Here is a 12168-nt window from a genome sequence, read left to right as displayed (position 1 = left end):
TCACTTTTTGTCTCTTAAGTCTAAAAGTTTGAAAATGGTCACTTAGGATCTTACTTACTTGTGAAGGCAATAGGTATTAGGTACCTAATTTTGTAATGTACGATGTACATTGTACATGCGGGTCAAGTCCACAAAATTATACTCTTTTTACTAAGTACATACTCGTACTTTTAAGCTCTATAGTCTATATTAATGTAATGTTTAAGTTGTGTATTTTATAGTGTTTCCTTTTTATTTTTGACATGTTCAAAAGTGGTAGGTAAATAATAAAACTAAGTCACGACTCTAGGGAAGTGGAGCGACGCTTTAAGTGAGTGCTAATTGTTCTACATTTTCACCAGTAAATCTGTGGAGTACCTATTCGGAGTATTTTTACTTCGTCTTAACGCTACCAGGGCTCGAAATTTATTATTCAACTAGCTGTTGCCCGAACTTCGTACGCGTGGATTTGTATGTTGGTGGTTATATATTCTACATGAGCATAATATAGAACATTATGCAGCAGTGTGCCGTAATATCAGTAGGGACGGTTAATCATTTGTTAATAATTATACAACGCATGAAATTTGTCTTTCACAAACTACGAAGTTTCAAGACCCTAACTGAAAAAAATTGTTTCCGATATAATACCTCTCGACCCTCTTAGAAGATTTACAAGTCCACTATTTTAAAAAAAAATCGCTCCCTAAACTATTAATACAAACTTTTCAAAAACGGTGTAAGTAATCAATTTTCGTCTATTTTAATATAATGCCCTTTGTACCAAGTTTCAAGTTCCTAGCCTAAAAGAAAATTTGTACCGCATATAAACTTACATCCCCTTTTAAACCCCTTTAGGGGTTGAATTTTTAAGAACGTTGAAATAACTTTTTTGAAATCTTATACAATGCCTTTCTAAGAAGTTTCAAAGCATTTGTAATAGATTCACTTTGAACCCCTTTTTAACCCTTTTGGGGGATGATTATTTAAAAACGCTTAAATTACTTTTCTTGTATTCTAATAATATATGCCTTTATACAAAGATTCAATTCCCGCACTAAATATTTGATCTCCATACAAACTTTCAACCCCATTTTTACCACCTTGGGGGATGAATTTTCAATAATGTTGAAATAAGTTTTTTTCTCTTTTAATTATATATATTTCTATGAAGTTTTAAGTACCTAGCTTAAAATTAAATTAGGACCACGACAAAATTTCAACCCCTTTTTAACCACTTTAGGGGATGAATTTTTAAAAACGCTGAAATTACTTTTCTAGTATTTTAATAATATGCCTTTATACAAAGTTTCAAGTCCCGCACTCGAAAAAAATTATGATCTCCATACAAACTTTCAACCCCTTTTTCACCACCTTAGGGGATGAATTTTGAAAAACCCCTTCTTAGTGGATACTAACGTCATAAAAGCTATCTATTGTAAAAAATTCAGCTCTCTAGGTCCAACGGTTTGGGCTGGGCGTTGATTTAAGTGAGTCAGTCAGTCAGTTAGTCAGGACTTTTACGTTAATATATATATAGAGATTATTACTTATTGCTACTTACTTATTTAATCATATTCATCTTAGGTTTTCCATCGAGGTAGACCTCATGTAATTTGTAAAGTTTGTAATCTATAAATATGTATCTACGTTGTTTCATTCTTAATATAAATATAATATATTTTTGATGTAACAAAAAAAATATGATGAAAGAGAAAGACGAAATTAAAAAGAATCGGGTAAAGTTATAAAATAACAAATAGCATCGTAACTACTTCGGGGAATCGGATCAAATGTAGTATTGTTTACATTTTTACATCAGTGCTAAATTTGACTCACGTCACGTGATAAGGTTCAATATACTCGTATAATCCATGAGGAAATAAACGAACAATAATAGCATGACCTCTGCATCTGTCTTATGTGTTTGTCAATATTATCAAATTGGTAAATTCGTGGTAAATTCCATTAATGTACTAATGTATACATGTACTTATGTATGTATATGTATAAAGTCGAATCTTTATGATAAAATATCGATGAGAAATTAAATATTCTTTTGACATAAAATTATAGCATAACAGATTAATTGTATTTATAGTAAAATTCATCGGTGCCGCTATGTTTAACTTAACAGTTATTCGGTACTTTAGGTAGTATTTAAATAAATAAATAAATATTATAGGACATTCTTACACAGATTGACTAAGTCCCACGGTAAGCCCAAGGAGGCTTGTGTTATGGGTACTCAGACAACGATATATATAATATATAAATACTTAAATACATAGAAAACACCCATGACTCAGGAACAAATGTCTGTGCTCATCACACAAATAAATGGCCTTACCGGGATTCGAACCCAGGACCATCGGCTTCACAGGCAGGGTCACTCTACCCACTAGGCCAGATCGGTCGTCAAGGCGTGCATTTCAATTATTAAACACTAGCTTTTGCCCGCGACTTCGTCTGCGTAGAGTTAGTAATTTGGGTAGCTTATTTTTTATCCAATCTGCTTTTTATCGATTTCCCATACAAACTTCCACCCCCCTTTTCACCCCCTTAAAGGATAATTTCTGAGATAAAAACTACCCTATGTCTTTCCCCGGGGCTCAAACTATCTCTTTAAGTGAAGAGGTAACAGACAGACAGACACACTTTCGCATTTATAATATTAGTATGGATTACAAAAATATTCGAATATTCGAAAATTGAGCGGTCGAATATTCGAACAGGTGGAATATTCGACATACTTATTCGAATATTCAAATTGCAAGCCCTAGTACCAATGCTGCAATGGTGTCGGCTTTGTACCTGACTTTTGCGCATAATTTCCAAAAATCAGACGTCTCTACAGACTCTATGTTCTGCTGACGAAGTAGGTCAGTGAAAAGTAAAGGAGTATAAATGTGAAAGTCAAGTTCAAAGCTATTTCAGTGGCCTTCGATACATCTCTGTTTTACCTGTTTTGATCACTTATTCAAGGCGACATTTTAAATAGTGATACTATGGTGCAATTTAAGCGGTTTTTATTAAAGGTATGGTTTTTGTTTCATTCTCATAATTAGATTTATACGGAGGTGCAATATTGATATTATTTAAACAAGGACTTTAACAGTTGCCTTTACCTGATTTCCATTTGACATTGACCCTGAGATTTGACATGATTTTGACCTTAAATTTAACATGTTTAGGTACCCACCGATCCAGTTGCAGTTCAAAAGTAAAATTATTTTAACAATGCAGCTTCTATATAGGCCAGACCTATTCAATTAGCAAAATTACCCTCCTTCCACCGAAAATATAGAGCTAGAAAGCTATTAGTAACAAATATTTTTTTTTTACAGATTCTCTTAATAATCGCCCTTCTTCACCTAGCTGAGGCCTACAAAAATGACTCTAAAAACTCACTAACCACCACAAAAAAGGCCCATCGACCACTCAATGAAAAGGACTACAATCTCCAACTCTTACAAAAAATATTTAAACATGCCAAGAAATCGAAAAGGAGTTCCTACAGACGTCAGTGGCCTGGTTCGAGTGTAGACTACGGGTATGGAAAATACAGTAATAAGTACAATGGTCCTCCACCATATTTAGTGTATAATAGGAAGACAGGTACCTACTACCCTTACTACAACTACCCTAAAGAGAATGCTGTTCGTAGAAGTGGCTACCACCAGCGTTCGTGACTAATATGAGGACTTATCCCTTTGAAACATAAAGTGGCAGTCAGACTTTAAAAATTTGGTTTGTTATTCACATGTTATACACATTACATTTGTAGGTAAGTAAGTGATGTATGTTTCAGTGTGTGTGAGTTTGGTGTTTTATTGATATTCGTGAATAGCAGGGGTTTATTAAAACGAAAAATATTAGCACACGTATAGAGAAATAGTACAGCAATAAAAAAAAAGGTGTGATAACTTGGGTTTTCAAAGGGTTGCAAAATCAGCATAGAAGGCAATCTAAATACTTTGCTAATTCAGTGATTTTAGGTTAAGTAACTTTGTTGTATTCCAAGGATGCGTTGTGAATAAATTATTGCTTAAAATGTTCATTGTTGTTTGATTTGTTTCTCGTATTTATTTATCACTACACTAGCAACTCGCCCCGGATTCGCATGGATGCGATGATATGATATGATTTATTTGTCTCACAATATACACTAGATTCTAATCATTTACATAAAACCTTAACGAAGTTATTGATTAAAACAGCATTAGGTAAAAATTTGCTGCGTAGTTTAAAAGTGAAAGACAGACGGAGCGACTTCATCCCTACTAATATTATAAAATACGAAAGTAACTGTCCGATGCCTCTACACGCTTAAACCGCTAAACCGATTTAGATAAAATGTATTATGGAGATAGTTTTGAGGCCCGGGAAACGACATGAATAGTTTTTATCCAGTAGGCAGAGACTAAGTATTAGGTAGGTACTACAATTATGTAGGTATCTATAGATAGCGACCTGCGGGCTAGGTAGTGCGTTTTTACCTACGGTACGAATTTGAACCATATAATTAGAATGGTGAATTTGCTTTTTGAACGGGCTTGTTCCCGTTACTTATGCCGGGGCTATTAGCAGTAACCACTGCATAAAGAAAACAATACCTTTTGTTTAACAGTTATTCATACTATACTTTCGCATTTATAATATTAGTAGGGATAGGGATAAGTAGATAACGCCTCTATACATAAGTAACAGGTAAGTAGATAAAAGGATGAGAAACTATAAACAAGATACAATTAAAAACGCAGCAACAGCAAAATTCCGCAACATTAATAGGGCCATTATAAAATGGCAAGTTTAGTAATTTAATTTACACAACCGGATTATGATCACTAAGTAGTAATTGCCGTACTTACTTGTATTGCCGACTTTTAAGGTATTAAGGGCTAACAGAATACATATTAAGAGTCCCCGGCAAGCTCGGCTAGATTTCACCTTCCCATACAAACGGATTTTCGTTCTCATTTTAAAACTACGTGTTGGATTGTAATGAAACTTTTTACATACAATGACATGAGGTATATCTAGGTCTATAATTAGTTTATATAGCTCCAGTTTATAAAACAAAAGAAACAGAGCAAAAACAAGATATGTATGAAAAACTTAAATTCGCTTCATTTTTTTAACTATGGTATCTAAAGCTACATGCTACATAAACTAATTACAGACATAGATATACCTTATCCTATTGTAAGTACAAAGTTTCAGAGCAGAATAGCTACTTGTTTTAAAATGAGAGCGTATATAACTACGTTTGTTTGAAGAACCGAGCTTGCCGGGGACCCTTAAGGTGTAGTAGTTTCAGTATGCAGGGTTTTTGAAAAATCGTATCGCTTTTTAGACCACAATATTGTTGCCAAAAAATATGAATAGCAAACTTAAGGCCGTTCTCTAGTAACGTTATCGATTCGAAACATGATTTCGTGACACTCGCTCGATAAAAAAAAATCAGGATAGAGGGCCTTACCTTACCGAACCTTAAAAAATTGTATCAATTATTACACAAAATCGAAAAACAAGAAAATTATTTTAAAACTGCGCTCAGCTCGCTTGACACTCTTTGATAAAGAAAGTAAGTAAGTAAGTATTGTTTTGCAAAGAATAAGTAGGTACAATAGTGTCTAAGGTGGTAAGTGACAATTGGTTGCTTATTCTGCTATTTGTACTATACAGGTTGTACTAGCATGCAAAAATCTTAAAACTAGAAACTACTACAAATCTGGCTGTATATCTTGAGAAAGGAAATATTTTACACTGTAATAGCTTTTATCAGTCAATAGCTTCATCAATTTATTTCTAAATCTATGTACAGGTAGTTCTCTTATAGTTTTAGATAGTTTGTTAAAAAGTTTCATGCACATAACAAAACAGTGATTAGTGTATAATGCTGTCCTGGGAACACAGGACAGCATTATACACTAAGAAAGATGGTCTTATTGCGATTCCTATAAGAGGAAAGAGAAAATAGTGCCATGCTTTGTCCTTATCACCGACCGGGTGGCATCATAGGTAGGAGGCGATGGCGAAATACCGAAATTTATAAGAGTGAAAGAGAAAAAATCCTATGCTGCCCAGATTTTATATGAATATTCTTTCTCTTACCCCCAGTCGCTCGGTGGCGCGTCTATAACTACTTGTATATACCTACTATGTCTATGGTTCATCATCAACATGATGCACTCGTAATAACCATAAGGCGTTCGAACCTACTCAAAATGCGGATTGTAAACTTTATACACACCTTTGTTTTCTTTGCACATAATAAACGTTTCCTGCTTCTTGCTTCTTTTCATAAACAAAGATTTATAAAGGTGCATTGGGGTAATTACGAAAGCGGGGTAGTTTTGCAAAACGGCTAATATCTGCTAAACCACCACTTCATACTTTGGCAAGACACGCTACGCTTACTAAGGCATCTTGTTTACTGCTACTGTAAAAACCGGCCAAGTGCGAGTCTGACTCGCGCACGAAGGGTTCCGTACCATTACGCAAAAAACGGGAAAAAAAAAAAACGTTTATTGTACGGGAGCCCCACTTAAATATTTATTTTATTCTGTTTTTAGTATTTGCTGTTATAGCGGCAATAGAAATATATCATCTGTGAAAATTTCAACTGTGATAGCTAGCACGGTTCATGAGTTACAGCCTAGTGACAGACGAACAGACAGACAGACAGCCGAATCTTAGTAATAGGGTCCCGTTTTACCCTTTGGGTACGGAACCATAAAAAGTGCTTCTAGTTAAGTAGATATTTGCAATTCCCATAATTCCCCCGTTTTCGATGCTATCCCGCAATTCAATGCACCTCAGGTTCATAAATACATCAAAAAATATTTTGGAATTGGAATCTAGAACCTCTTATTAAAAAGTCTGATGTCATACCTATATATGTACTTTTCTAGTAAATAGCATCACTTACTTGGAAATCTACTAAACAACCTGGAAATAAGTACATAAATTAATAATGTGGTCATAAAAATAACAACTTAGTTGCGGTTATAACAGTAATGAATAATTGAATATTCATAATAATATAAGGAAACCATACTCTTCCACAAGACTATTTTCATTAAGCGAGCATAAATACTTTACGTACCTCTGGAATATAAAAGATTGTAAACAAAGCGGTGACCCGGTCATTCGGTCAATGAAAATAACATGTTTGTGCCTATGTCATTGCCATTAGCCAAATAAAAGAATCATGCGTTTTGTTCACGTTATTTTAAGATTTGTAATGGGACTAGCTGTTGCCCGCGACTTCGTACGCGTGGATTTGTATGTTGGTTATCTATTTTACATGAGCATAGAACATTATGCAGCAAAAGATATCAGTAGGGACGGTAAATCTTTTGTTAATAATTATACAACGCATGAAATTTGTCTTTCACAAACTACGAAGTTTCAAGCCTCTAACTAAAAAAAAATATTCTTGATATAATCCCCCTCAACCCTCTTAGAAGATTTTCAAGTTCACTATTTAAAGAAAATGTTCGCTCCCGATGCCAACTTTATTAAATAATACAGTTACGAAGTTTTCTAATAAATTGTACATCGTTACCCTGCATACCATAGAAGTATTATTTTAGTATAAAATAGCTAGTGCCCAGATTTGACTAGCAAAATTTTAATCTGAAATATACTTTCAGAGTTATTAAGGTAAAACCACAGGTAAAATGATAAAAGCCACGCAATCGCCAACTCTTCCTTTCGCGCAGCGCGCCGTATCTTTTGTTCCTTTCTAATTTCCTGGCTTTACGCCCCCACTTAATCAATACAAAAGGTACAGATAGAACCATACACCTCTTTTTATCAAGAAACCCGTCTACCTACAGCTAAACGCGTCAACAAACAACGTTATTGGGAATTATTGGAGGTTAAGATGAATCCTTTTCGATGGTATTTAAGCCACGGTGGAAATTAAAATTGCATAGTTCCAAACAAGATTAGACAAAGACCACACTGTCAATAAATACCTCATAAAAATGGTCAAATTTTTGGTGAGTTTATATTGTTTATTAACTAAATGAAAACTACTGACATTATAGATACAAATAAATCATACTTACATAAAATTTCCCCGAAGAATCTCATTGCTAATTTACGTAATTGTTTGTTTTTGTAAATATTTAAAAAAATATTTCATGCACAACTTTGGGAATAAATCAAATCATTTTATTTAATATTTTGATTTGTGTTTCAATATTATAAATATTTCATGATTAAAATTAAAACAAGTTTTATGAATATGTTATGCAGGGGCCACACTAACGGGAAACGCGTTAATTCGACTTTTTTCATACGGCCACCTGGGATTATCGTGGTAATCAACGGCGTTTCCCGCAGTTTCTCGTAAGTGTGGCCTAGGCCTTATAAACCTTAGTAACCAACGCAATTAAAATTGATTATAACATATAAAAATGTGTAGTTAAGGTAAGGGAGGGTGGATAGATAGATTTATTTATTTTATGAAAAAGACATACTATTAGTACTTTACACAAAAGGATAAATCAAAATGCTTTCATGAAAAGATCGTTAACTTAAAATTAAAACAGCAAAAACAGCAATTTATGGAGTAAATTATTTGAAGAAAAATATTTATAAATAAATAAACATGTACAGTACAAAAATAAATAACACGTACAAAAATAACATGTACAAAACACATGTATGTATAGACTGTATTTAAAATAAATTATTTCACACCATGCATGAAATAAAGCAGCAACAGATTAATAGACAAACGTAGAGAGCAGTTATTTTTAGACACAATTTCTATTTTAAAACCCGTATAAAAATATAAAGAGTAGATAATTCGATTGTGACGTCACATGCTAGTGTTACATATAAATTCCATAGTAGCAAAATCGTTTTGACAGTTCGAAAAAAGAAACTGATTTGACTAGTAGTCAAATACCGTATTCACTTACATGAGTTAACATACTTACTAAGAATTAATTAAATTAACGAGTACATTTTTATTTGTTATTTAACATTAGGTGCTAATTTATTAAGTTTTTGCAAAATAGACACAAACTGTATGTAGGTAGATAGACATTTTTATTTATTTATTTTGCCCGCAGCGACTTACACAAATAAGTACGCAAGCATATTATATCAGTAACCAAGTTATCATGCGCAGATTCATCCGCAGCGCGAGCGCATCCGCGAGGTCTCAGGCTGACCAAACAGAGGATGTAGTACTTACAACTAAACAATAGTTATTTGTTATACAAGGGTATTTTACCCGCGAGTTTAGAATTGAAACACGAGCAAGCGAAAGGATTCTATGGGTGAACCACGAGCGAAGCGAGTGGTTCTAAAATAGAATCCTGAGCGTAGCGAGTGTTTCAACACACGAGAAGTAAAATACATTTGCGCCCGTGTGTAACACAAAACTTTTCACCTCACTATAGCGAGGAAAGTGCAACATCCAGAGGCGTTAGATCATCTTCATCACTGGAATCACTCATTTCTTTACGATATTATAACAGAAAACTCTGGAAGTTGTGTATTTTTACGCGAGTCGGTGAGAAAAGGTTTTAAGTAAAAAAATTGTTCACAATGTTGACATTTCTGATGTATGAAATGTCAACGATGCGTTTTGAAATTGCATCGACCCAACTTGTGCGTTCAGAATTATATTTAACATCATTATAAAAAAAACAAACGTTTCTTATGGAATTTTAAGGTTTATGACTTAAAATCATTAAATAAAGCTAAATTTGGTATTTTTTATTAGATTCTCAAACCATTTTTATCTGTCAAGCTACTTAAACACGCTCCATCCAAGGTCAAATTACTTTCCCCACTAGTGGATAAAACGCGTTTTTCCCCGCTTGTATTGAAGGATAAACGACAACTTTCCGAGCTAGTGAGGGGAAAATATTATATTTCGGTATTACCGGTGATACTTACTAATAGAATAGCCCCCGTTTAATAGGCTACTACCTATTCTGACAGAATGGTAGCTCCGGAACCCTACACTGAGCATGGCCCGACAAATGCTCTGGCCAATTATTTTTAAACTCCGTTAATTTCAAGGGTGCATTCCTGACCTTAAATTAAGTAACTTTATCAAACTCACCGGCATTCTAATTAACTCTGTTTTGGAGATAATCGTTAATCAATAATTAATTTTTATCTGATCAGCGTGTACACTTGCCTTAGGGCCTGTTGTTACATGTTGGTATACATATTGATGTTGTATTTACGTTTGTTTTGTTTATGTTCTTCTTAAATGCCATTTTCAACCGAAAGGGTACTTATTGTCGCTTGTCAGTAGGGCGCTATTTCCATATAGCTTCAATCAGAAATCACCCTTATCAACAAGCGACAATGTGGTACCTTTTGGTTGAAAACGTCACAATTAGTCTAGCTTTAGGCAGGCACGCCCGCAGTATTTTCTTTACGATTGACTATCGAACGAGGTTTAAGTTTTATAAACAATTATCATTGAAATACGTATTTCGAAATTAAATTTAATATTGAAGTAAAATATCAATTTATTGTTACACAGATAATCATGACGACGCTGGTGGCTGCAGCCTTAGCCTACCCCCCTGGTAGTGGTAAGTGCCTACAGATACACAGTACCTAAACATATATTAACCCTTAAATGCATGATTTTTTGTATAACTTTTTAATAAATTGAAATAGATGTGTCATGCTGTATAAAAGTAATAAATGTGATTTTGGATAGCTGCATATTGAGCCACGGCCCATCAAATATACGATGCATATATACATCATTATGCATTTAAGGGTTAACATACTTATACTATCCTATTATTAGAAGGTAAAGTAAGTGCATGTTTGTCATTCGAGGAACAGATGTGCCAAAAAAAAAAAAAAAGAAGAGCTTTTGAAAGTCGATCGAACGAAATTTTTGCTTCCGAAAGCCGAGCCGCCAACAAGCATTGCGTTGTGAGGTTTTCTAGGCTCGAGAGAACTCAACTTTGCTCTTAATCCTTAATAGTTAGTATCATAGTTCATAAGCTTAAATACTTTTTAAGTTACCTAGTCTATTGTGACATTTGTGACGTACAGCCAACAACAGAACCCGACACTGAGCATGGCCCGACAGGTTGACACGCTCTTGGCCGAGTTTTTTCTAAATATTTTCTTTATGCGATACAGGTTACGATTACCAGGGAAGCGGCGTCTATGGCGGCAGCCAAGGCGGCTACGGTAAGATTTCCTCACTATTTATGCTGGTTTCATTACAGTTTTAAAGCCAATAGCTACATGTAGCCAAATGTAGCCAAGACACACTCGTATCTACTCAAGTCTACTAGACGTACATGTGTGCACGTATTCGCCGCTATGCATCGGCCTTTACGAAGTTTTTTAACCTTTTGGACGCCAATGACGGATATATCGGCACCGCAGATCCCACGCCAAAGACGAATTTATTCGTCACAGACCACAGAGCAACATAGACCTACGTGCATGGCCATAAAGTTCAATTTCAGTTTTGACACTTCCGTGACGTGGCGTCCGAGTGACCGCTTTTTTGTTTGACACGGCGTCGAAAAGGTTAATTACATTTAGGGCCAGTTGCACCAACCACAATTAACAGACTGATTAACGTCAAGCAACAGAGAACTATGAAACTTTCCATACAATAAAATTTTGCGAACGGTAAAACGGTGACAGACGGTATGGTACAACCGGCCCTTAGAAGTGACTAATTAAGCAGACAAGATAGTTAAATGTTAGGTATCACATGATTCAAAGTTATGAGTCCTTGTTATGACTATATTACTACTAGCATATTTTTACTTTTAAACCGTTTTGTCTCTAATCATGATTACATGTTTTAATAGGAAGCCAAGGGGGATCCGGTCGATTTAGCCAAGGAAGCGGTTTCGGCAGCAATAGCCAAGGACGCGGTTTCGGCAGCGATAACCAAGGACGCGGTTTTGGCAGCGATAGCCAAGGACGCGGTTTCGGAATCGGCAGCAGCAACTACCGTAGCTACGACGGTTATGGTGGCAGTCATCAAGTCTCTGGGCTAGATGGTGGATATGGCCAGGGACAGGGCGGTTTCGGTGGCGGCCAGGAAGGCTTTGGTGGAAGCCAAGGAGGTTTTGGAGGTGGTAGCCATGGAGGTCAAGGAGGAAGCCACGGAAGTCACGGTAGCGGAGAATACGGACAAAAATATTAAGTACCTTA

At 35.1% G+C, this 12168-nt stretch overlaps 1 protein-coding gene across 1 annotated transcript; it reads left to right on the top strand.

Annotated features, from left to right (window-relative positions):
- The first annotated feature begins 7862 nt into the window (after positions 1-7862).
- LOC134749586 (ATP-dependent RNA helicase A-like) lies at positions 7863-12168 on the top strand. The gene is made up of 4 exons (XM_063684587.1): positions 7863-7991; positions 10511-10562; positions 11131-11181; positions 11820-12168. The coding sequence occupies exons 1-4, from the start codon at positions 7977-7979 to the stop codon at positions 12158-12160; spliced, it is 459 nt and encodes a 152-aa protein (XP_063540657.1). The 5' UTR covers positions 7863-7976; the 3' UTR covers positions 12161-12168.

This window comes from Cydia strobilella, chromosome 18 (assembly GCF_947568885.1).
Source record: "Cydia strobilella chromosome 18, ilCydStro3.1, whole genome shotgun sequence".
In the NCBI taxonomy this organism is placed as follows: Eukaryota; Metazoa; Arthropoda; class Insecta; order Lepidoptera; family Tortricidae; genus Cydia; species Cydia strobilella.
This window is presented reverse-complemented; position numbering and strand designations above follow the sequence as displayed.